The sequence below is a fragment of the Macaca thibetana genome, chromosome 9 (genome assembly GCF_024542745.1).
Source record: "Macaca thibetana thibetana isolate TM-01 chromosome 9, ASM2454274v1, whole genome shotgun sequence".
Classification (NCBI taxonomy): Eukaryota; Metazoa; Chordata; class Mammalia; order Primates; family Cercopithecidae; genus Macaca; species Macaca thibetana.
In genome coordinates, this window is record NC_065586.1 from 100,382,600 (window position 1) to 100,409,720 (window position 27,121).

General features: G+C 41.7%; 2 protein-coding genes across 5 annotated transcripts in view; one reads left to right on the top strand and one right to left on the bottom strand.

Annotated features, from left to right (window-relative positions):
• Positions 1-6,092, bottom strand: part of CFAP43 (cilia and flagella associated protein 43) — a 107,919-nt gene extending 101,827 nt beyond the window's left edge. For 3 of the 4 annotated variants that reach the window (XM_050804894.1, XM_050804895.1, XM_050804893.1), the window contains exons 1-2: positions 5,903-6,082; positions 4,294-4,547 (exon numbers count right to left, since the gene is read on the bottom strand). In XM_050804894.1, coding sequence (XP_050660851.1) covers positions 4,294-4,547; positions 5,903-5,967 — 319 coding nt within the window. In that variant the 5' untranslated portion in view covers positions 5,968-6,082. Of the gene's footprint in view, positions 1-4,293; positions 4,548-5,902 lie in introns of all 4 variants that reach the window. The other variant, XM_050804892.1, reaches the window with a different exon arrangement.
• GSTO1 (glutathione S-transferase omega 1) overlaps positions 1-27,121 on the top strand; it is a 584,823-nt gene that overhangs the window by 544,407 nt on the left and 13,295 nt on the right. The gene's annotated exons all lie outside the window — the stretch shown is intronic.

Here is a 27,121-nt window from a genome sequence, read left to right on the forward strand (position 1 = left end):
TATATATGAGGCTGGGAGAGAGAGCTCACGCCTGAAATCCCAGCACTTTGAGAGGCCAAGGCAGGTGGATCACTGAGGTCAGAAGTTCGAGAGCAGCCTGGCCAACATGGTAAAACCCCGTCTCTACTAAAAATACAAAAATTAGTTGGGCGTGGTGGCAGGCAGCTGTAATCCCAGCTACTCAGGAGGCTGAGGTTGGAGAATCGCTTGAACCTGGGAGGCAGAGGTTGCAGTGAGCCAAGATTGCACCACTGCACTCCAGCCTGGGTGACAGAGTGAGACTCTGTCTCATAATATATATATATACACACACACACACACACACACATATATGATAATCCATTTTTAAACGGAATTGGATTATAGTGCTACCTCAAGTTGGTTTTTAATTTACGTTATATTGACAATTTTATATTATCTTAACACTTCTTTAAATGTGTGATTTTTAATGTTTGCATAATACCCCTTTATAGTATAATTTTATTTAACTATATCCACAATACTGGAGATGTAGGTTGCTCCAATCTTGTGCTATTATGACAGTGCTTTTTAAACTCTTTTGCATGTAAATCTTTGACTATATTTGTAACCATTTCCTAAAAATTGAATTCGTCTTGAAGCGAGTATACTGAGTCAAATAGAGTAAATATTTACTTCACAGAAAGACTCTACCAATATATAGTCCCACCTTCAGCAAATAAGAGTGCTACCAGTTTCACTGCATTCCACCTAGCAATTATGATCTTAAAAAAGTTGTGACCTTGATAGGCAGAAAAATAGCATCTTGGTTTAAATCACACTTTTTAAAACAAATCTTGAGACGAAACATTTTTTGATGTCTTTGGTCATTTGTAGTTTAGTGATTTGTCTGGGTTAATTTCTTTTCCATTGTTCTAAGAGGCTGTTTGTTTTGTTCTTGTTTCATTAATGCTCTGAAAATATTTGATCACATTTGTCCAAATATTTTACCCAGTTTATTATTTCCCTTTTAATTTTTCATGGTGTTTTGATGTTAATCAGTTTTAAATATATATACAATCAAATATGTCTGTCTTAAAGGTTTTGTTTTGTGTGAAAAGTTCTTCCCCTTCCTGGAATCACTCCTCTATTCTACTGTATTTTTCCTCCTCTCTCTCTCTCTCTCTATATATATATATATATATAATATATATATATATATATTTTTTTTTTTTTTTTTGAGACAGTTTTGCCATGTTGCCAGCCTGGAATGCAGTGGCGTGATCTCGGCTTGCTGTAATCTCTGCCTCCTGGGTTCAAGCAATTCTCCCACCTCACCCTCCTGAGTAGCTGGGATTACAGGCACATGCCACCATGCCCAGCTAACTTTTGTATTTTTAGTAAAGACAGGGTTTCACCATGTCGGCCAGGATGGTCTCGATCTCCTGACCTCATGATCCACTTGCCTTGGAATCTCAAAGTGTTGGCATTACAGGCAGGAGCCACCGTGCCCGGCCTGTATTTTCTACTATGTTCAAGTGGATTTGTTATTTATATTGAATGCTTATTTTCATCCGATATAGACCATGAGTATCTAACTTGATACTTTTGGTAAAATATGCATTTTCTTAACACTACTGTTGAATAATCTATATTTTTTCTTCTTCCTTCTTCTCCTTATTCCTCCCTCCTCCTCCTTTTCTTCTTCCTCCTCCTCTTCCTCCTTCTTTTTGGTGACAGCGTCTTTCTTCATTTACTCAGCTTTTATATAATTTAGATTCTGTCCCAAGTCTTCAACTCTCCCACTGATCTGGTGATTCCTGCACCAATGCCACACTTCTAATTACTATGGCACCATAATATTAAAATGCCTTGCCATCATTCTCTTTCAAATTATTCTCATTCTCTATGTTTTATTTTCCCAGATGAATTTTGGAATCATTTGAGTACTCCTTGCTGTCTAAAACATATGATAAACCTACAAATTACTTTCTATGACAAATCTTAGAAATATATTTATAATAACCAGGCTTTCCATCCAGGAATATATTTCTATACATTTAAATATTTTAAATCAGTGATTTTTGTAGTTTTCTTCACCTAGGTCACTCACACTTTTTTTTTTTTTAATTATTTCTAAGTATGTGTATCTTCTAATGGGTACTTATTGGGTACTTATTTCTTATTTCTAATGGGTACTTATTTCAAAACCAGTGTCTTACTGTGCATTCTTTTGTTAGTCCTAGCAGACTATTGCATTATCCATCATCTCCTTTCCTATAGCTATATTTTTCTTTAGTTTTATATTTTGTTGCATTGGCTAGAACTTCCAGGTTGATATTAAATAACAGTGAAAACAGGTCTAATTAATATTACTGATTAATATTACTGGGAATTCCTTTAGGGCATCATTATTCAGTATGACTCTTGGGTATTGGTTTGAACTAACTTTCAATTGGCTCAAACAGAACTATAGCCAAATAACCAACCTGGGGAAATTTTTAAGATAAAGTATAGTTATGGTCCACCTAGATAGTTCCCAACATGTGAATGGGTTATGTTTTAAAAGTTGTCTTAAACTGTTGAGAATGCAAATTTCACCACAAACGAAGTATTATAGTGAAGTTCCCTGACTTCACCCAAATACTTATTTGACCCTTAAGACTACAGAGCTAAGTCCAGCCTCAAGCATGAGCTTTCTGCCCATGGGGTGTCCAATGAGGGAATCATTAGCTGGAGGCTCCAGCAGATGTGCAGCAGCTCAGTATGGGTCAGCTGTATCTAAGAAGGAGTCAGTAGGCCGGGCGCAGTGGCTCACACCTGTAATCCCAGCACTTTAGGAGACGGAGGTGGGTGGATCACTTGAGGCCAGGAGTTCGAGACCAGCCTGGCCAACATGGTAAAACCCCATCCTCTGCCACAAACATTAAAAAAAAAAAAAAAAAAAAAAGCCAGACACGGTGGTGCAAGCCTGTAATCCCAGCTACCTGGGAGGCTGAAGCAGGAAGGAGAATCACTTGAACCCAGGAGGTGGAGGCTGTAGTGAGCCAAGATCATGCCACTCTACTCCAGCCTGGGTGATAGAGCCAGACTCTGTTAAAATAAAATAAATAAAATAAAATAAACAGTAATAATTCAAATGGTAGGCAACATTGAGCACTTGGCATACATACATATACAATATATTATATAATTTCATCTATCATCATCACCACAGCCTTCACATTAGACATTATCTTTATCCCTATTTCATGGATGAGGAAATTGAGGCTCAGAGACTTGACTTTAGAAGCTATACAAACATTAATTCACCTGGATTTTCAACAAATATTAGGAAAGAAGAAAAATCATTGTTCTGAGAAAGGCGATAGTCTTCTAGTCCAGTGCTTCTCAAAGTTTAATGTGCGTATGAATCACCTGGGCAATTTTGTTAAAATGCAGATTCTGATTGAGTAGATCTGGTGTGGGAGCCAAGTTTCTGCATTTATAACAAGCTTCCCAGGTAGCACCAATGTTGCTGGTAAACAGACCACACTTTGAACAGCAAGGCTTTAGCTAATATAATTAAATCCTCAGTGATCAGCTTGATTCCTTCTTTAAAAATGTGTATTTAAAAAAAAAAAAAAGGCCGGGCGCGGTGGCTCAAGCCTGTAATCCCAGCACTTTGGGAGGCCGAGACGGGTGGATCACGAGGTCAAGAGATCGAGACCATCCTGGCTAACACGGTGAAACCCCGTCTCTACTAAAAAATACAAAAACTAGCCGGGCGAGGTGGCGGGCCCCTGTAGTCCCAGCTACTTGGGAGGCTGAGGCAGGAGAATGGCATAAACCCGGGAGGCGGAGCTTGCAGTGAGCTGAGATCCGGCCACTGCACTCCAGCCTGGGTGACAGAGTGAGACTCCGTCTCAAAAAAAAAAAAAAAAAAAAAAAAAAAAAAAAAGCCAGACCATGGTGGCTCATGCCTGTAATCCCAGCACTTTGGGAGGCCGAGGCAGGCGGATCACTAGGTCAGGAGTTCGAGAACAGCCTGACCAACATGGAGAAACCCGCCTCTACTAAAAATACAAAAATTAGCCGAGCGTGGTGGTGCACACCTGTAATCCCAGCTACTCAGGAGGCTGAGGCAGGAGAATCACTTGAACCTGGGAAGCAGAGGTTGCAGTGAGCCGAGATCGTGCCACTACACTCCAGCCTGGGTGACAGAGCAAGACTCCATCTCAAAAACAAATGAACAAACAAACACCTTTCAAAAAAGAAACCTTCACATAATAGATTTAGTCAAATCTTTAAACAAAATCCTTCAATTATGGGCAGAGGAAGGGTTCTCCAGAATACCTTTCAATTTGGTCCTTCTGGTCAATCCTGGAAAGCTGTATATGTAGATGAGGGGTTTTAGCTTCCGGTCAGAAAAAGCCACAACTTCATAGGGGATGTTAGTTGCCACGACGCCCACAATTCCATTACTACACTGGAGTACAGTCTTGTTCTTGGTTTCAATATTAATAAATATTACATAGTTCCCACAAGGGTAGCAAATGGTGTTGTTGTTGACAAAATGAACATTCTGCTTAGGGAATCCTTGCACCCATCTTTGGGAAAAGATATGTCAACATCAATATAATACATTTCAAATACTTTTTTTTTTTTTAAACAAAGCAAAGGGTCATCAAAATCTTTGAAACATTTCTATTTCCATGTCCTTTCTGCCCCCAGTTTCTAAGATAAAAGAACACACATGCTGGCTGTGAGATCCGTTTGAGTCAATGAATTATAGAAATTTAAATGTAGACCTAAAGTCCCATAGGTCTCCCAGGCCTTCTTCAGATAACTTTTTCAGCAAAGGAAACTCTCTGACCAAACCTGAGAAAGTCTCAGAAGGACTTCTGGGGTCTTGTATTCTTGGAAGACAAAAAGTGCAAACAACAGACAAAAGAGCTTGATCTCAACACAATGGCATCCTGGGCCATTCTTTTATAATTAGTTTGATTTTTTTAAATGGACTTTAAAAAACAACTTTGCATAGGACAACCTGCTTTGTGGTTGTAAGCGGAATAGGAAAATTGCTTATTTACACAGATGAAGAGTATGTGGCCATATTTTAGATTTAAAAATACAGATGAATGTAGAAAATAAAAGGAACGAAGTCGATGTGAATGAAAGGCTAGCACACAAAAAGAACATACTCTCAAGTAAGGAGTGCGTGCTAAGTGTGTGATAGAAAGAAGGAGAAGAGATGGAGATTCTATTTTTATTTAAATATTAAAGATACGCTTGAAGATGATGGAAAAGGCAAGTGAAGGACACTGGTTTGGTGGGAAACCTCGAGACAATAGAGTGTCCAGGACTAGCAGGGGATGCTCTATAGGGTGGAGGTGAGGGCTGGGAGGAACACCCTAGAATGCAGAAAAAAAAAATACCACCTATATCTGCGCAGTGCTTGATGCTTTTCAAAGGCCACTATAAATGCAAATAAATTCAAAGCTAGTGGATGGGAGTTAGAAGGATTCAGGGTCCTAACTTTGGGGGAAATCATCAAAGGTGGCAAGGACGGGATCCCGGCTGTCGCCGGTGGAGGGGGAGAGGGAGGGGGATGTGATCAGGGGACCGGGATCACTACCGGGAATCCTGAGCCAGAAGGAAGAGATGAAGGGTGCAGGGGGCGTTGCTGGGTAAGGGAGGCGGGGGTGGGGGAGGGCGGTCAGGGTCGCAGAATAAGGAGTGGGAAAGACAATTGGGGACGGGGTCAAGGAACAAGTGGATGGGGAGCGGACAGGGGAGGTCACACGGGTAGGGAGGCTGCGAGAAGGCAATAGGGGCAGAGGGGAAGGGGTCGAAGCTGCGGGGAAAGCCGCCCCAAGGAACCGGAGGGAGAGGAGGGAGGAGGGGACGTGGGGCAGGAGGTTCCGCGGGACCCAGAGCGGTCGCGGGGCCGTGGACACCGCACCTCACGGACAGGGACGCGCCGCCGGCGGAGTGATAACCTTCGTCGCGCTCCCGGCTTTGCGCCATGGGCAGTGTTTTCCTCAGGCGGGAGCGGGCAGCGCACGCAGTACCCCACGGCGGGTCGGTTACCTTTCCTCCGCCACCTGGCTGCCGACTGCGACGCCGCCACTGTGTACACCTGTATCCCGGAGACCGTAAGCCCCGCGCCCATTGGCTCTGTGCTTTGGCCCGCTCCCTCCTGGGCCGAGCAGACTGGTGGAAGGTCCGCCGCTCTCGGCCAATGGGTGAGCGGCAAGCCAAGCGAGGGGCGGGCCCCTCCGAGTGTGGGCTGGAAAGGCCCAGGTCCGGGCCAATAATTGCAGGTAAGACTCGTGCGTACAATCTCCGCGTTTTCGAAGGTCAGAGCGGGCGGATCCCTTGAGGCTAGGAATTGAAGACCAGCCTGGACAATATAGCGACACCTGCCGCGCCCGTGCCCCACCTCTACAAAAAATTTTAAAAAGCAGCCGGGCGTGGCGGTGCACGCCTGTAGTCCCAGCTACTTGGGAGACTGAGGTGGGAGGATCGCTTGAGCCCAGGAATTCAAGGCTGCGGTGCGCTGGGATGACGCCACAGCAGTCCAACCTGGGCGACAGAGCGAGACCTGTCTCTAAATAAATAATACTTTTTTAAAATTAATAAATTTCTAAACAGACTTGCATTTAGAGTGCAGACTGTGCCAAACATTGTTGCAATGTCTTCACATCTCCCATGATCCCCATTTTACAGACAAGTAACGTGAGGAAAAGAGAAGCACATAATTTGTCCATGGCTACAAAGTTGAGTGGGACTTTATTTATATTATTTATTTATTTATTTATTTATTTATTTATTGTTGAGACAGGGTCTCACTCTGTTGCCCAGGCTGGAGGGCAGTGGCTTAATCTTGGTTCACTGCAACCTCCACCTCCTGAATTCAAGCGATTCTCCTGCCTCAGCCTCCCAAGTAGCTGAGATTACAGGCACATGCCACCACGCCCAACTAATTTTTTGTATTTTTAGTAGAGATGGGATTTCACCATGTTGACCAGGCTGGTCTCAAATTCTTGACCTCAAGTGATTCGCCCACCTTGGCCTCCCAGAGTGCTGCGATTACAGTCGTGAGCCACCTTGCCCGGCCCTGAGTGGGACTTAAATGCAGGTCTAGCCTAATTTAGAGCTCCAAGCCCGTAAGTACCACATAACACTTTGAAATGTACCCTCTTGCTTCCTCAGGGAAGCAGACAGCTCTGGAAGTAACCTGATTGAATGGTTGGCAGCTTGTCATTCCCTTTTCTATCCCATACCTTCCCTTAGACTCCCTCCCTTACCCTTCTCCTTCCTTTCCCTCCAGTCCTCTTCCCTTCTCTACCCTTCCCTTCCTTTCTTTATGTCTTTCCTTCCTGTCTTGCTTTCTTCTCTCCATTTCTTTCACAAATATTTACAGAGCATCCCGCATGCATTCATGCATGTGCTAGTCACTTGGAAAAAATAGAAAAACAAATAAAATTTCTTTCTTCTTGGAACTTAGAGACTGGTGGGATCCAGGGAGTTGGGCTAGATATCCACATTGTCTCAGATGGTCTGTGTAAGTTGTGAAAGGATTTATGAAAGTGATTTTATACAAGAAATGTTGTACAATTCACAGATTGTTAGGCCTCCTAAATGCTTCATACAATGCCCTATGACTCTTACTGTACAACTTGCCTGCTTAAGTAAGGCTGATCCCTGTGGACATGTGGAGTTAGCCATGCTCTCTAGCTATGCTGGAGAGTCAGCTCTTATCTGCACTTCTGCCTGGTGTGTCCTAGGCTAGGCTTCACACCTAGGACACGATTAAAATCTCTTACTTACCAAGGTTTTCACCAAAAATAAAAGTTGCTAAGAGTTGACATTATAACATGTAATTAAAACTACTAAAGAAACAATTTTACATGCAAGGTGTGTAAAGAAAGTAAAATGTGTTTTTGGTGAAAGCTTATAAGAAGTCATGGGAATGTGGATTTTTTTTCTGCCTACATTTAAGTGTTAAAGGATTACTTTAAGTAAAAAAAAAAAAATCTAAAGGTTTAAATAAGTTGTGGAAGGTTTATAAAAATTAATTGTAAGAGATTCCGTGTATGAACATATTGGCTAAAGTTACAGGGGTTTTATTCAGTTTTTCCATAAATTAAACATTGGAATAAAAGCACAATAGGTTTTTCTTAGAGAATTGATCTGCTGTTTCACACACACACACACACACACACACACACACACACACACAATTGTAAAGGGTTATACAAGGTTTATAAGACTCTTACCTTATGGTTAAACATTAAAATTGGGTAAATATTTCTATAAGGTTTTATTAAAAATTGGGTTTAACATTAATAGCACATTAATGTAAAGGTAAAATTTGGGTTATTTGGTATAACAGTCATACAGGAAGCATTATCAAATGTGAAATGGTGTTTTGCTTTTTTTGGACTATATTTGCATAAATGTGTTATTGGTATATGTTACAAAGTTATGAGAAATGCTTATAATTCTAATATGACTTAGTGTAGGTTATTAATAATTATAATTGTTATGTCAAATTTTGTGTGCCACAGAAGTAACCAAGTTTCCTTATCAATTGTGGCTTTAATAGTGGCTATCCTAAAACTTTTTATCAACCACAATTGTTTTCTTGTTCTAATCCTCTTTAGAAGGTGGTTTGTAATCAACTATAGAACTCTAGCAGGTGTTCCTAAATGCAGGTTTCTAATAACTTTGGAAATTGTAACATTAGAATAGAGGAAACAACTTTCAGAACCCTCATGAAGAGCTGGAATGTTCATGAATATCAGAGTCAAGGAAACTTTTCTTTTGAGATATTTACAGCTTTTAGCAATTGAGTATACTTCTGTGAACAAAATTTGGAGTATATTTGTTTCTCTCTACCTAATTTTTCCAAAATTTGGAAACTATTTGTGAGTATTCTTAATTTATGTCTACATAGTTATTTGCATACATGCAATAAGGATCTGTTTTCTTTTGTAACAGAACACAATTGGCTAATTGGTTATTACCAAAGCTTTAACTGGAATGGTGTGCTTTCCTTTAAGGAATCAAACTTGACTTGTAAAGCCAATAAAAACCCCTTGGAGAATTGGCCTCAGATCTTGTCTGCAACAGTCCCTGTAAAGGTAAGTAAAGAATGACCTGGGATAAGTAAAGAATGTCACTTTCTGACAGGTCCAGGAGTCCCAAGTTATCTTGGGACCCCAAGAGGACAGGAATTTACTCAAATCATAGATATTTGAGGGTACAAACACATGGCTGAGCTTGGCTTTACGAAGTCTTATCTAAGATCACTTCTATAGAGCAGAGTTCCATCAAAGCCAATTTAAAAAGAGCCTATGTGAAAAATAATTATTCTTGTTGCACTTTATACAAATAATCAGGCCAAGTATAACAAAGCAAATCAGTCTTACCATGATTTGTCTTTAGCAAAAATGAGAAACTGGAAAGAGTAATATTATGTTTCAAGAACTATGGTATACTTGTTATTAAATTCTAGTCTCATTAGTTGTTTTTAAGTTTATTTCTGCAATTTAGGCTAACCCTGCTTATTCCTGTAAACCAACCAATGATCTCTGACTGCTGCTCAGAAGAAACAAAAGGGATGGGTAATATAAAAATCTGGATCAGTATTCTAATTCTTGGCACATCACATTCAGCTAATAACCCCATGTCAGCTTAGTTCCAATAGCTGCCCAATTCATGAAAAGCCTTCTAATTTAGCTTACTCGGAATAACTTTACTTATTTTGCTTTACACTTGTGCAATATATTGCTGTTATACTCTTTGTGTAGGAATACAGGACAAGCTTACTAAATGTTTTCTTAAACACGTATTAATCTTCCAGATATCACTTTTTGTCAAAACTCAAGAGTTTTGAATGGACCTTACCATACTGATGCTCTCTGACTGAGCTCCTCTCTACCCTGAATGCAAGAGACCCTCATAGTTAGGCAGGAATATCATTGCCCCTATTCAGCCTGAAGAAGTTACAAAAGATGGATCCTTGTCCCTCTGCAACCCTTAGGATTAAGGGTTCTCTTATAAAAGAGAGGTGGGAAATGTCAGAGGCGTGTGAACAAGAGCAACTCCAGCTTAAATAGGAGCTGGGTAAAATGAAGCTGAAACCTACTGGGCTGCATTTCCAGATGGTTAGGCATTCTAAGTCAAAGGATGAGATAGGAGGTCAGCACAAAATACGGTCATAAAGACCTTGCTGATAAAATAGTTTGCAGCAAAGGAGCCTGCCAAAGCTCACCAAAACCAAAATGGCGACGAGAGTGACCTCTGGTTGTCCTCATTGCTATACTCTCACCAGTTCCATGGCAGTTTATACATGCCATGGCAACATCAGGAAGTTACCCTAGATGGTCTAAAAAGGAGCGCCATGAATAATCCACCCCTCGTTTAGCATATCATCTTTTATTCCTTTACTTTCTTAATAAACTTGCTTTCACTTTGCACTGCAGAGTCGCCCTGAATTCATTCTTGCATGAGATCCAAAAACCCTCTCTTGGGGTCTGGATCAGGACCCCTTTCCTATAACAATATCATTACGCAAATAGAATTATAGATTGAAATAAGAAGAAAAGAAACATAATAGTATGAATGCTTATGTTAGGATCCTCACCTAGTGACAAAGATTCTCTGCCTGGCCAAACTTTCGTCGGACTCTTGAACCTTTTCCTAGGCTTGTCTGTGCCCTTCCTTGTAAAATCCAGTTTTAGCAAAGAACACTGCTAAGTCAGTTTGGCAACACTGCTAAGTCAGTCCGTCAGTGTTCTCAATGTCTGATCACCCTCCATATCTGATCAGGTTCCTTATTCTCTACTGTCCCCCAGGTGATGTCTGATTACCTTGGCTTATGTGAACCCAAAATACCTGAGACAGATCTCAATCAATTTAGAAAGTTTATTTTTCTAAGGTTAAGAACATGCCCATGACACAGCCTCAGGAGGTCCTGACATGTGCCCAAGGTGGTCGGGGCACAGCTTGGTTGTATACCAAGGATTTTTAGGGTGACATGAGGCATCCTACACAATATGTATAAGATGTACATAGGTTCAGTCAGGTCATAGGGAGATAAGAGACAAAAGATTACATTCCTTTGAGTCTCTGATTAGCTTTTCACTGAATACAACAATTTACATATGAGAGGAGGGTAGAGGAATAGTCACTTATGTCTAAGTCTGGCTTAGTGAAACAACAGGGCAGAGAAAGCCATCAGATGTACAGTTGTCTCTTGTGACCAGAGGAACGACTTTGAGTTCTGTCTGTCTGTTGTCCACAAGGAATTTCCTTGTGGGAAAATTATTTGATTGGGGGGGGATATGTAGCTTTTTTATATTTGTAGCTATCTTATACAGGAATAAAATGGGAGGCAGATTTGCCTGACACAGTTCCCAGCTTGGCTTTCCCTTTGGCTTAGTGATTTGAGGGCCCCAAGATTTATTTTCCTTTCATACCTGTCTTCAGCAAGAAGCCCATTAGGTCAATTTAGCAAGAATCCTCCATCAGCCCTGATAGTTGCTATTAGTAATTTTCCATCCACTGACCTGCTCCTTGGCTATAAATTCCCACTTGCCCATGCTGTATTTAGAGTTGAGCTCTGTTCTCAAACTTCCATTGTCATGGTTCCTACACCTTTCATGATGGTCCTGAGTAAAGGTAGCCTTACCATGCTTTAGCAAGTATCGTTGAATAATTTGTTCTTTAACGTGAGCTGAACGGGCAGTGATAGGGATGGTCTCTGTGTGCATGCACCGTTTTCACTGAGGGTCAAACGATGAGGAGGGATTGCTGGATGGGGATGGGATGGGCTGAGGATAATTTTTATAAAGACACTAAGGCAGGGCCACAGATTGGATGAACTGGGAAGGGCAGTGTGATTGGCGCAGAGGGAGATAAGAAGAAAATACTTAAAATGAGGCTAGTGAAGGAACCAATGGCCAGGTGAAGGACAAGTTGAAAGTTCTGGCCTTTATCTTAAGAGCCATGAAAAGACTACTGGGGCTTAGAGCCCAGGAGTTCAAGACCAGCCTAGGCAACATAGTGAGACCTCATTTCTACTAAACATACAAAAATTAGCTGGGCATGGTGGCATGTGCATATAGTCTCAGCTATTTGGGAGGCTGAGGCAGGAGGATCACTTGAGCCTTGGGAGGTCGAGGCTGCAGTAAACCATGATCTCACCATTGCACTCCAGCCTAGGTGACAGAGTGAGACCCTATCTCAAAATAAATAAATAAATAAATAAATAAATAAATAAATAAATAAAAGTAGGATGCTTTGGCATGCTGAATACTTTGAATTAAAGAAGATTGGAAGGCCTCAGAAGCAAAGTTTCTCTCTGACGTTTTTCTGTTCTCCTGTCTCCTGCCCCTATTTCTCCACCAAAGCAAATCATAGACACCAGAATTCCTCTTCCCCAAGGTGGGTCATGGAAACTATTAATATGTATATTATATATATTATAGAACCCCTCTCCCTCAAAGCAAAGCACAAAAACCTGGAAATATTACTCTAACCTTCCTCTGCCTTTATTTGTAGGAACTGGCCATAAAGAAATTCTCTGGTATGCCCGTCTAATGTGGATCATAAGCATCTTATTCCAGAGGAGTCCTGCTCTATACCCAGCAGGAAGGAATCCTACTCAGAGAGGTCAAGAAGAATGTAAACAGATAGGCCTTGCTGGGTTCCCCTTTCAATCTGTTACCATTACATCATACCCTTTTTGTCCAATCACCTTTCTACATAGCTGTCCGTTCTTCATGGAGCCCAAGCATAAAAATACTTTTCCCTGGGTCTTTGAGTCTTTATTTCCGAAACCTCCTGTGTTGTGTAAAACTTTGATTTAACAATTTTTTTTCATGCTTTTCTCTTGTTAATCTGTCTTTTGTTATAGGAATGTCAGCTATAACCCTTATGATAGATGAGGAAAGGTATCACATCTTTTCCTTCCCTGTAAGACATTAAGTGGTTTTCAGCAGGGGAGTGACAGGATCAGGTCTATGCTTTTAAAAGATCATTTGGCTGCAGGATTATCAAGTGGCTGGGGTGGGAAAACAGGGAGAATTCAAATAGGCAGATCAGTCGGGAGTCTATTCCATTCTTCTAACAAATGGAGCCAACGCAGGATTTCTCAAATTCAGCACTGTCGGTATTCTGGGCTGGATTTGGCGATTGTGGGTAGAGTCCTATGCATTGTAGGGTGTTTGGCAATGTAGCACCTCTGCAGCTGTGACAACCAAAAATGCCTGTGCACATTCTCAAATGTCCCCTGGATGGCACAATCACCCCCAGTTGAAAACCACTGGTAAGTCAGTGTATTAAAAAGTTATTTTAAAAGGTAAAAATCTATAGGATTTGGTGATGGATTGATAAAAAGAGGCAAGGGAGAAAGGAGAGTGAAGGATGTTCCTAGATTTCTCATTACCACAGAGATGGTGGTGTCCTTCACCGAGACAGAGTGAGGAGGAAATGGAGATGTGTTTCTATGCAGAAATGTGAGGGCAGACACACACCATGCTTCGTTCTTAAAACTCATAAAACTGACTGACAAAATCTCATGTTGCAGGTCCCAGGAAAAAGTAGCAAGGAGGAAAAGTCAAACTTTCTCTTGCCACCCCTGATGACTTTGCTTATTTGTGTTTTGACCAAGCCCTCCCCACCCACCCTCATACTTTTAACCACAACTAAGAAAGAAAGGCCACTATCCTTCTGCAGCCTGGCCTGGTGTAGGGGTCAGGGAATCTCCTGAATATCATCTACGGGTATCCCCAGAAACCCAGCTAGAGACCTCCCTTAATTTTAAAGCCAAACCTAGAGCAGAAGACGCCAGTCTTGCCCTGCTCCCAAAGTAAGTGACTGTCAGAGGATGAAAGGTAGGCAGGGAATATAGACTTCGGGAAAGAGATGCTGGCCTGGAATCAGCAGTGACCCTGGGAAGCTGAACTTACTCTGTGTTACAGCAAAAGAGGAACTGAATGGAATGAAATTGAAAAGGCAGTCTCGTGTGTATCTTACTCTTGAAATCTTGGTGTTATGGTTTAGATGGAAAGGGAAGTCTCTAGCTGGGTTTCTGGGGATACCAGAATGTTCTGATATGCAGGAGATTACCTGACCCCTAGACCGTGCCAGGTTACAGAGGGATGAGTGGCCTTTCTTTCTCAGTCTGGAAGGGGAAATGCGGATCATCGCAGAGAATGGACTCGGAAGGATAAGTTAGGGAAATCGGTTCCAGTTCTCACATTGAAAGATTTGTGGGTATTAGAAACAAAATCTAAGACACACAAGTTTTTCTAATAACCAGTGTGTTCCACCATTTTTCGGAAGGGCCCAACTCCCCCAAACCAGCCCTGCCCCTCCCAATCTTCTCTTCCCTGGCAAATCTCCACCTCGCCACCAACAGCCTAGTCCTGGACAGAATATGCCTAATCCTCAGTGTGAGATTTTATACCTTCCTGGAACTCAGCTTGTCTTAAAGGCTAAAAGAGCAGTGGTTAACTCAAGTTCATTGAGCAAGCCCTAAAACCAAACCGGGCCACAGCCAGTCACAGAACAAAAAAATCCTTATTTCCCACTAAGGGATCATTTCAGTCCTGGCTTCTGTAGGGTTCTAGCCAAATTCCAAGATAATCTGCAAGATGGACTTTCACTAAGTTTTTCTCCCATTAATTTTCTATGACCATTTAAACATGTGAAAAGATCATACAGCATACTAGAACTTATTTTATTAAGTCAATGAGTAAGTGGTTTCCTGTTTATCAGCTAATTGTTTGCTTTTTGTGAAATGCACCTTGTTTATGAGAAAAGTCAAAAAAAGAAGTTGGCATTGTTTCTCTATGTAAAAAGAAATAATGTAAATAATGAATGTTTTTAAAATAAAGGAATAATCTGCTATGATAGAGAGTATCTGGTTATTCTATGGCAATTGACCCCTTTTATAGCAGTGATGACCACAATTTCCTAAGCTGCTATTATGTGTTTGGAGCTCCATAGAGTCTGAGTCCTCCCACCAACTATGCTACATAAGAACCTGTGGCTCAGAGAGATGAGTGAGACTCAAAATTACACATTTAGTTAGTGGTAGAGCTGGATTCAATCGTGGGTTCACCTGCCCCTGAAGTCTAAGCATTTCTTTTTCTTTTTTTTGTAGAGATGGAGTCTTGTTATGTTGCCCAGGCTGGTCTTGAACTCCTGGCCTCAAGTGATATTCCCACCCTGGCCACCCGGAGTGCTGGGATTACAAGTGTGAGCCACTGCGTCTGGCCTAAAGTCTATGTCTTCTGCACAGGTTTTCTCTCTGCTCTGCTGCCGCATCCATGCATGTTTATATAATAATAGCTAACTTATATGAAGCCACTTCTCTGTGCCTGGCATTGTACATCCTTATAATACATGTATTATTTAATCCCTGTTGTAGAGACAGGAAAATCGAGTCTCAGAAAGTTAAAATTTTTTGCCCAACATCTCACAAGTTTCAAATGAACTTGAATTCAGGTAGTTAATTGTCTTAAAAGCACTCTTCTTTCCAGCAGACTTGTAAATTTCAAAGTAAATTGGACATTTAGTTTAAACTTTGCATTTTTCTGGAAAAAGAGAGGAAAAATAGGAAATCCTTCATAATTTCCAAAAGTTTTAGAATAAATAATATGGGAAGAGGCTACATTGTTATGGAGATCCTGGGCCAGTTAGTGAAAATGGCTGAATGTTATTATTTAGTGCATTTAATCTACAAATTCAGACTTCATTTTCAAGCTTCAAATATTTTGGAGGTATCTGTGGAGTATAGTTTTATGACTAAATTTTGTGTCCCAAGATGCTTCCTTTACTCTTGATGCTGAAATAACTACACTAGATTAAATACAGAAAGGGTTTGTAAGTCAACATTTAAGAAAATAACACACTGAACATGTGGTTTTAAATAATGTTTTAAAGAAGAATGAGAAGGTTATTTTGCAAGACAGAGGGGATTGTCACAACATGCCCACCTGGAATTCTAAGGCAAGAATATAAATGGAGACTCATAAATCATTTGTTCAATTATTTTCAAATTATTTCTTAAAAATTTAAAGTCAAACACAAATTATAAGATTGAAAAGTAAAACTTCAAATCAAAATTGTTTAAAGCAAATATTTTTAATTTTAATGAAATTTTATTAAATATTTTTATATAAAAAATTTGCAATTCTAATATTTATTATTCATGTAGCTGTCAAAGAATTGGTATCAAGCTTCATACATGTTATATCTAGACCTACATACATACAGAAACATAGGACTAATACATTTTTTTCTATATTGCAAAACATTCTTCAGCATCCATGTACAGCTATTGCCAATACCACGCTAACCCATGACAACCCCTGGAACCAAACAGAGTTGGAATCAAAGAGAAGCAAGAAAATAGTCACTTGATTGTACTGGGAAACAATACTTAATTATTCACAAAGCAATACTGAATGAATGAATACATTCATGCTCTCTGAAAAAAGGACAAATTCCTTAATATATTTTTCTGAGATGGAGTCTCGCTCTGTCGCCCTGGCTGGAGTGCAGTGGCACGATTTTAGCTCACTGCAACCTCTGTCTCCCAGGTTCACCCAATTTTCCTGCCTCAGCCTCCCGAGTAGCTGGGATGATAGGCACATGCCACCACGCCTGGCTAATTTTTTGTATTTTTAGTAGAGACGGGATTTCGCCAGTTGGCCAGGCTGGTCTGTGACTCCTGACCTCAGGTGATCTGCCGACCTTGGCCTCTCAAAGTGCTGGGATTACAGGCATGAGCCACAGCACCCGGCCAATATCTTTTATCTTATCCAAGCATTCCCACCAGTCAGATCCTCCCCACACTCCTTAAGTAGTTTCCAACTCTGATGTTGAAAGAGGCACAACACACAAACCTCACAGTGTCCAAACACAGTAGCCTTTTGTTTCAAGGACATGGGGCAAATGTGAAGTCACGTGGCAGAACTTTAGAGTCACCGTCATGCTGGGGGAGTGTTGAGAGGTGGACCTCACGTGACAGTGGTGTGGGCCCTCTAAAGGGTGGGGCCCATGGCAGGGGCACACCTTGTGGGGTCTATGGGTGGCACTATTTTTACTGGTGGAAGGTGTTTGAGTTACAGGGGGCAAAGCAGAATGGGTATGCAGCTCAACTCTTGCCTCCTCAGAAGAAATAATTCGATTGAGGGAAATAAAGCAGAAAAAGAGACTGAGGCAAGTTTCAGAGGAGAAGTGGAAGTTTATTTTAAAAGGCTTTAGAACAGGAAAGATAGGAAAGTACACTTGGAAGAGACCCAAGCATGCGACTTGAAGAATAAGCACAATATTTAACCTTGATCCTAGGACTTTATAGGCTAGCCCCTTTCCCATAATTCTTCCCTTACGGGGGGCTGCCCACGTGCACAATGCCTCTTCTTTACCTTTGGGAACTGAGCACATGCAGTGTGTTCAGGAAGTTGTACCCATGACCATCTGAGGCTCTCTGCCCTTTTCTGGGGGAGTGCCCCTAGAAGGTCATACTCTACCACTTTGTCTCTTCTTTTTTTTTTTGAGACGGAGTTTTGCTCTTATTGCCCAGGCTGGAGTGCAATGGCACAATCTTGGCCCACTGCAACCTCTACCTCCTGGGTTCAAGAGATTCTTCTCCTGCCTCAGCCTCCCGAGTAGCTGGGATTACAGACATGTGCCACCATGCCCGGCTAATTTTGTATTTTTAGTAGACCTGGGGTTCTCCATGTTGGTCAGGCTGGTCTCGAACTCCCGACCTCAGGTGATCTGCCCTCCTCGGCCTCCCAAAGTGCTGGGATTACAGGCGTGAACTACTTCACCCGGCCCATTTTCTCTGTTAATGTGTATGCCCAGAAATTTCCTTCTCTCTGGTGCCTGCATTCAATTAACACTTTAGTGCAATAATTGTGGACCATCAGAAAATGGCCTCTCCCTGGCTCCAGCTGCCAATTTATCACTTTTAGAGAGGCAGAACCATTCTCCTGACATTCCTAGTGGGCGGGGGAGAGCTCTCTCCTTCCCTGCTCATGCCTAACTACCTGTAACACTATGGTACATGCTTGAGAAACTAGCACTTAGTGAAAGATAAAATAACACAGGAGGAGGAGGAAGACTTTGGAGGAGATGACAAAAGGGGAAAACAGTGGAATTTATAAGAATGACAAAATACATTGCAGAGTAATAAAAAGTAAGGAATCTACTGCCTGGAAGTACTTGGTTTGTGATGGACATGGGACTTCTGATATGTGCTGCAGTCTTGGATGCCAGGTTATTACCAGTTTTGCAGAACACTGACGTCTATGGACTCGAACATGGACTCCATGTAAAGAACTACAAGGATGATTAATAAACACAAACACAAATCAATGTGCACTGTTGCCTAAATATCACCTAAAATAGCATGTTAGGAAAGCACCAAGTACCAAGTGTGTGATGACATGGTCTGAAGAAGTGTCTGAAGACCATCATTCCACAGTCCACATTCAATAACATCATGAAGACTTAAGATCCTCTTCAAAAGCTTCAAAGCTCATCTTTACTAATTTCTCACAAAAGCAAACCTCCTTCCAAAGTATAAACTTAAAACCACTAATGTATCAATATATTCTATTTTATATCATCTCATTGGACTTCCCTTCAATTTCCTTGGCCTTCAGGGTTTTTCATATTGTTTGTGTTCCCTTAGACTAGAGACAAAGAAACAACACTTTCCAAAAAAATACATGTTCTGTGGCCTTTTTCACTGGTAAAACCCCGGTGTAACAATAAAATTGCCTTTGCAAAGATTATGACAGTGAAAGAAATCCAGCATGGCTGACTCCATCTTGCTTCTAGCCTCACAGGCCAGCTGTCCTCACTCATTCCTGGGTGTAGGTCAAGCTAACCATGGGAAGAATTTAGTTTATAGTTTAACTTTGAAGCAAGGATGGTAATAGTCTCTCCCTAAAACTGACCCCCTCCTTGTTTGGGGACTGAAAACACCTTTGTAAGACTAATGAAAAGCCACAAGATTAGGATTGTGGGAGGGGCCTGAATTCTGCTAAAATGTAGGCATTGGTAACCAATGAAAACCAACCATTGTTTTCTATAATCCCTGACTACTAAAATGTAGGTATAGTTAAGCAGTAACCAGCAGTTACTATTTCCTAGCTTGCTGTTCTGTAATTTCTTGCTGTTCAGGAGTCACGAAGTCAGAGGTCATAAGATTTGTCATTGCTTCTACAGATGACATCACTATTGTCAAAACCTAAGACTGGTTTTTGAAATACTTTTCAGACTTCTGCATTCTGGTAACTGACTAACTCCACCCAGACCCATGATTCGTATCAAGGAACCGACTCAACCAGTGTTCCCCACCCAGAATTGATTCAGCACTTGAAGACAGTTTGGACACTCCTATGATTCCATCCCCAACCAATCAGCAGCACCCATTCTCTTAGCCCTCTACCCACCAAATTATCCTCAGAAGCCCTAGCTTCTGAGCTCTTGTAGAGGCAGATTTGAGAATTAGCTCCTGTCCTACCACTTACCTGGCCCTGTGATAATTAAACTCCTTCTCTACTGCAATACCACTGTCTCAGTGAATGGCTTTATCTGTGCAGCAGGCAAGATGAACCCACTAGGTGATTACAATAAGTTTAGAAGTAGGCGTTTTGTTGCATTCTATGACAAAAATTTGTCAACATAAGAAAGTGAGGATGAAGTGGCGAAAATATTTGAGTTCAGATTAAACTCTCAGAGGCTATGTGGCATGGAGAAAAAAGCCCTTGACCTTAAAGTTCTCACTCATAGGTGGGAATTGAACAATGAGAACACTTGGACACAGGGTAGGGAACATCACACATCCCTTTGATTTAGGCATATGGGTGAAGTCTAACTACCAGTCCTCTCCGGGATAGTGACCTATTCTTTGTTCCCCCAAAGGAGCCTTATGATGGGACAAGGGATTAATCCTTGGGCACACCTCACAGGCTTTGACTACCTGTTGGATGGTCTGTAGGAGATTTGGCCCTGTAATAGGGATTTGGCCATTTGATGAGTGTTTTCAATACCCATATGAAAAGTTTGGTGGAGGGTATAAATACCTTTCCTTCTTCTGTCATTAACCACCCTGAGGGGAGAAAACTGTGCTCCAGTGAAAGTCCCCATTCTGTTTCAGTAGGGGAATATTAGGGCTTAATCTCTTGGAGGGAGTTGCTCCATACCAAGGGTCCTTCCGTAGGTATTTCTAATGGGAGGTTCCACCTGGCAGCAATTTTGGCCTCAGCATCTGCCCGATGGTTTTATTCTGCCTTTTCTTCTTCACCTTTCTGATGGCTTTGGCAATGTAAGACGCCACCTCCTTGGGTTTTTGCACTGTGTGCAATAACTCCATAATTTCCTTGTGGTATTTAATGGGGGTTCATTCCCCCAGAGGTTATGAACTCCCTTTCTTTCCATATTATAGCATGGACATGTAGGATTAGATAAGCATACTTGCTATCTGTATAAAGATTTACTCTTTTTCCTTTTTCCAGTTCTAAGGCTTGGGTAAGTGCCACTAGTTCTGCTAACTGGTCACTGGTCCCCGGGGGAAGAGGCTTACTTTCAAGTACAGTTACATCAGTAACTATGGCATAACTTGCCCTTCATATCCCATTCTCCACAAATGAACTTCCATCGGTATATAGATTAAGGTCAGGATTAGCTAAGGGGATTTCTAAGAGATCATCTCGGGCAGTGTAAGTCTAGACTATAATTTGTTGGCAGTCCTGCTCGATTGGTTCCCCATCCTCCGGAAGAAAAGTGGCAGAGTTGAGGGCTGCACATGTATGTATTTGAAGCATCGGTCCCTCAAGGAGTAGCACTGGGTATCTAGGTAGGTGGTTTTCTGATAGCCTACTTAGGATGTAGCCTACTAGGATGCAATAAACTTCCTTTGGCACCTAGTATGCCATTTACATCATGAGTAGTCCTGGCAGTGAGATCCTTTCCTTGTATTATTTTGAGAGCCTCTGACACTAAGACGGCCACCGCCACAACTACCCATAAACAGTGAGGCCAGCCTTTTGCTACTACATCAGTTTCCTTACTTAGGTATGCCACTGGTTGTGGGGATGTCCCGTGAGTCTGAGTAAGGACTCCAAGAGCTATCCCTACTCTCTCTGTGACATATAAAGAGAAGTTTTGTCCTGTGGGAAGGCTTAAAGCTGGAGCTTGTACTAGGGCCAGCTTTAAGGTTTTGAAAGCTGTTTCTGCCTCTGGTTCCCATTCTACTAGATGAGTATTTGCCCTCTGGGTCTCCTTGTTTAGAGTATAGAGGGGCCTGGCTATCTCGCTGTATCTGGAGATCCATAGTCAGCAAAAGCCAGTGATTCCAAGGAATCCCCATGCTGTTTTAATGTCTTAGGGTGAGGATAAGCCAATATAGGCTTTCTACCATTTCTAGGTCCTGTGACAGCCATTTTGCTATTACTCGCCTTTGGGACCTGCATTTTTAACCTCCTTGTCAAATTTGTTTCCTCTAGAATCGAGGCCATGAAGCTACAGATGGTTTCACAAATGGAACCCCAAAAGAGCTCAACTACCAAGGACCCCTGGACTGACCTGCTGGCCGTTTCACTGGCTTAAAGAGTTCCCCTCTGGAGGTCACTACAACTGCAGGGCCCCTTCTTCACCCCTATCCAGCAGGAAGTAGCTAGAGCAGTCATCGCCCAATTCCCAACAGCAGTTGGGGTGTCTTGCTTAGAGGGGGGATTGAGAGGTGAAGCTGGCTGGGCTTCTGGGTCAGGTGGGGACTTGGAGAACTTTTCTGTCTAGCTAAATGATTGTACACACACCAATCAGTGCTCTGTGTCTAGCTAAAGGTTTGTAAACACACCAGTCAGCACTCTGTAAAAACGCACCAATCAGTGCTCTGTGTCTAGCTAAAAGTTTGTAAAGGGACCAATCAGCACTCTGTAAAAACGGACCAATCAGCACTCTAAAATGGACCAATCAGCTCTGTAAAATGCACCAATCAGCAGGTCGTGGGTGGGGCCAAATAAGGGAATAAAAGCTGGCCACCCCAGCCAGCAGAGGCAACCCCCTCTGGTACCCTTCCACTCTCTGGAATCTTTGTTCTTTCACTCTTCACAATAAATCTTGCTGCTGCTCACTCTTTGGGTCTGCACTATCTTTATGAGCTGTAACACTCACTGCGGGGGTCTGCAGCTTCATTCCTGAAGTCACTGAGACCACAAACCCACCAGGAGGAACAAACAACTCCGGCTGCGCCAGCTTTAAGAGCTGTAACACTCACTACGAAGGTCTGTGGCTTCACTCCTGAAGTCAGTGAGACCACAAACTCACTGGAAGGAAGAAACTCCAGACACATGTGAGCATCTGAAAGAACAAACTCCGGACACACCATCTTTAAGAACTGTAATACTCACTGACCGCGAGGGTCTGCAGCTTCATCTTGAAGTCAGCGAGACCAAGAACCCACCAGAAGGAATAAATTCCAGACACAAGACCAGAGTTGACAACCCATCTCCACCATACAAAAGTGTATTGATTTGGAGAAAATCACTTAACCTCTGCCCCCCAGTTTCCCTATCCCTGAGATGGTAATGTTAACAGTACTTACATCTTAGGATTGTTGTGAGGATTAAAGACTTTTGGGGTAGAACATTTAGGAGATACTTGGCAAGATGTGTACATTCAACAGATGAGATTATCTCCTGTATGCTGCTTTACAACATTTTGATTTAACAGTATATCTCTGGCATGTTTCTGCATCAGTATATATGAATCTACTTTATCCCTTTTAACAGTAGGGTTTCCCCCTGTTCTTTAAAAAAAGTTTCTTAAATCTTAATTTTTCCCAATATAGCATATATTAATAGTAAAAACTCAAAGTGTATAGAAAGCTTTTCAAATGACAACAGTCACCACCTCATTTCTTCCCACCTGATCCTTTCACATCTCAATGCCATTCTCTAGAGCCACCTTCCAGCTGAAGAAACAGAAGAGAACCAATACCCTGGAAGCACTCCCCTACATCGTGCACCCACCCTTTTCTACTCCCTTCCTTTCCTCTGTATGTAACTACCATCCTGAATTCTGTGATTATTGTTCCCTGCTTTTCAATTCTACCATGTATGCATGAGCCATAACTAATGTGCTGTTTCACTTTGCATGTTTATAAACTTAACACATGTAGAGTCATACCATATATATTATCATGACTTGCTTTTCTGGCTTAATATCATGTTTTTGAGAGGGATTTAAGTTGATAACTATAGCTGTACACTATTTGTATTCATTGTTGGGTAGATATATGAATATGACACAATTTATTTATCCATTCTTCTCTCAATGGGCTTTTAATATCCCCTCAATCTTTTTTCTATTCAAGCTTCTTTCTTTCTTTTTTTTTTTTTTTTGGAGACAGCGTCTCACTCACTCTGTTGCCCAAGCTGGAATGCAGTGGCATGAACTCTTGATCTTGAGCCAGCAGAATCCTCTCAGATTCGTCTCTTAGGTTGATTATTAAGAACTGTAGTTGTAAAAATGCACGTATTGTTTCCTTTTAACTGTGGCTATGAGCAGTGTGTCAACGTAAAAGGAAGAGGGTGAAGCAAAATTAATGCAGAGAGGTAATTTGAGCCAAGGTTGAGGGTTGCAACCCAGGAGTATAGGTTCAAGTTGCTCTGAATAGACACTCTCATTAGCAGCAGTTACAAGTGGATTTCTAAAGGAAAAAAAAAGGGGCTTCAGAGAGTGGGCTGACACATAGTTGTCTGTCAGGAATTCTCATTGCTTTACAAAAACAACATTGATTAGCAGCTGGCTACACATTGTTAAGCTATAGGCTGTGGGCTATAGTGTTTGCTGTGGCATTATTAGGTTAATTTATAGCTACTTGTGGCTATAACAAGCAGTTTCAAGAGGTGAATACACAGCTCAAAGCGGGGAGTGGGGCATGATTGCTGTCTCATTTTAATGTCTCTTTGGGCCTAATAATTTGAAATGGCTCACATTCCTCAGATGAAAGTTCTTTTCTTTCCTCAAGTGTATATTCAGATGTTTACACAACCACAAAGGACTTGGAGAGGATCTATTGTAATGCACACCAGTAACATAGTACAGTAGTTCACTGGGAGAGTATATTTTCAATTTCTTTCTTTGAGGAATTAACCTTTTACTTTATCTATTGATGAGGTGGATCTTTCAAATCATTACAACAAAACACTACATTATTCATACTAAATTACGGGACAGGTCATTCCAAGTAAAACTTTTAAAGTAATACCTTGATGTGAAATTTTTTTGTTTGGCCATTCAGAGGTTTTGCCTTGCCAAGTTTAAATTTACAAGGTTATTTGCATGAAGTCATTAATGTGCTAAAAAGTCAATTTCCTTAAAAAGAGTTAAGCAGTGCCCACATTTTAGCAAAAACATGGTCAATTTTTAAAACTTTATATCCATTTCTTGCCTATTTACTAAATTAAATAAAAATATGTAGTGATCACATTTATTTAATATATTCTATGCCAAGTGCTGCTCTAAGTGCTTTCTGTATAGTAACTAATTTAATCCTGCCACAAACTCTATGTCAGAGACGTTTGAACCAGAGCGACTCCATCTTGAGTGAGGGCTAGGAAGATGAGGCTGGGACTTGCTGAGCCGCATTCCCAGAAAGGTATTCCTAGCCTCTAGATGTTTATGGTTAAGGGAACAGATTGATAATGTTTACTAAACTAAGATCCAGACTTGGGAGTGTCCAGATATCCTGATATCTTGAGAACAAGAGCATTCCTAATTTTGCTTCAAAGATAATAATATTGATTCTTGCAAAACATAGTAATTACGAAAATTAATCCTTTATCACAAACCCTTGTAGCAGAGCACATCTCCCCATGATCTTTTTTTCATCCTATGTATACAGGCGTTGTACCTGGGGTGGGCACCTTCATTCTCTTACTTTCGGGAACCCCCTACTCCGCCTATGGAGTAGCTGTTTTCACCACTTTATTTTCTTAATAAATGTTTTTGTTTTGCACGGTGGACTCGCTCTGAATTCTTTCTTACGTGAGATACAAGAACCCTCTCTCGGGTCTGGATCAGGACCCCTTTCCCGTAACATCTATACAGGAGGCATAACATGTTTTCCACCTTATTTTACAGGTGAGGGAACTGAAACACACTGAGGTTAGTGACTTGCCCATGTTCACAGTTAATAAGTGGTTGTTACGGGTTGAATTGTGCTCCCCCCAGTTTCATACATTGATGTCCTAATCCCCAGTACCCCAGTATGTGACCTTATTTGGAAATAGATGTAACTAAATTAAAATGAGATCACAATGGAGTGTGAATGAAGATGAAGGCACGGATGGGGTGGGCGGTGCTTCTGCATTCCAAGGGACATCAAAGATTCCCTCAAACCACCAGAAGCTGGGAGAGAGGCATGGAACAGACTCCCTCACAGACTCCCTCCTCAGAAGGCAGCAACCCTGCTGACACCTTTGTCTTGGACTTGTAGCCTCTAGAGCTGTGAGGCAACACACTTCTGTTGTTTAAGCCACTCTGCAGTACTTTGTTACCCTAGTCCTAGCCACTGAATACAGGGGTGGAGCCAGGATCAAAACAGGCGGGCTGCTCCAAGACTTGGTGCTGTTCACCTCATTCTCTGCTCCTCCCGTAATAGGGCTAATCAAAATAAAGATAGACACCTACCCTCATCCCACCCCAGTAAATGGCACAGGAGTTACCAGCTTTCGAATCTAGGCAAACAGGGAAATCACTGAATAGTCTTTTTCCTCATCTGTATGATGGCCCTGGAACCCCTCTTTCCTGACCCCTAAGTTAAAAGAGCTGTTTGAGAGGACTCTCTGGCCAGACCTTTATTCCCAGACCCAAGACTAAATTCATTCATCCCACCTGCTTGATTCTGAGCCTGTGCCCTTATTTAACTGAAATGCAGGTTCAGTTGCTTGCCTCTTTCAGAGTCCAATTACTAATAAGAAAAGCAAAGTCTGGTATAAAGAAAGTGATTTTTCATTCCAAAGCTGGCTTACGGGAATAACAACAGGCTTCCTGCCTTAAGGGTACCACTTCGCTTCTGGGGCAGAAAGCAGGGGCTTTTAAAGGGGGGAGTTGGTATGAATTGCACGCTGGGGAGGGAGCGAGTGGGTGGGAGTTTGCACGACTCACTGTGGTGCTTTATCTACTGGGTGGTGCCATTATAGGCAGAAGTCATTTGTAAAGTGGACTTTTGGATGTAAATTGACTGTTATCTCTGGAGGCAGTCTCCTGGTGGGTGAGAGTCCTGCTCTGGAGCTTTTAAGTAAACACCCAGTTAGATAAGCTTGCCCTGTACGGAGTGTCAGTGAAGGGAAGGTCAAAGATGATAATCGCATTTCTAAAGAGCTAAGTAGGAAGTGGTGAACAGGGAGAAAGGAGAAAAGAGAAAAGATGGGAGAAACAAATAATGTAAAACATAACTCATCCTCTGTCTCTTAGAAAAATGGGAGTACTCAGTTACATTACCAGGGCTTCAAACACAAATGTTTAGTAAGTGGGAGAGTTTTGAAAGCAGCACCATTATTCTGAGGTTGATGATATCCAGGCTTGTGCTGTCTCCTGTGGGTTAAAATGAAAAGGATGTATCCTATAGGTGACAGTAGGGACAGAGGCCCTCCCAGTAGTCACGTTAAGCTAGTACTGACAGAAAAAGGAAAAGCCTGTCCAGGTGGCTGGGCAACCCTGCAGCAAGGCATAGATGAGCTTGTAAATCAAAGGAAACGACCAAGGTGAGTCTCAATCCTTTTAGAGGTTTATTTTGCCAAGGTTGAGGACACATCTGAGAAAAAGTAACACAAAATCACGGGAACATCTGTGATCTGTGCTCTTTCCAAAGAGGGCTTGAGGACTTCAATATTTAAAGGGGAAAGAGCAGGCAGTAGGGGAAAGTGGAAAGAAAGAAAAAAGGGAAGGTAGTTAAAAGGGGCAAGTAGTTGCATTCTTTGGGGCCTTTGATCAGCATTCACTGAAAGTACATTACATTCGTGAAAGGAGGTCGTAGAGGAATAGTCAGTTATGCTAGTGCTTGGTGAATCTGCATTTTTACAAGATTAAATATAGGGTAGAGAAAGCAGTCAAATATGCATTTTTCTCCAGC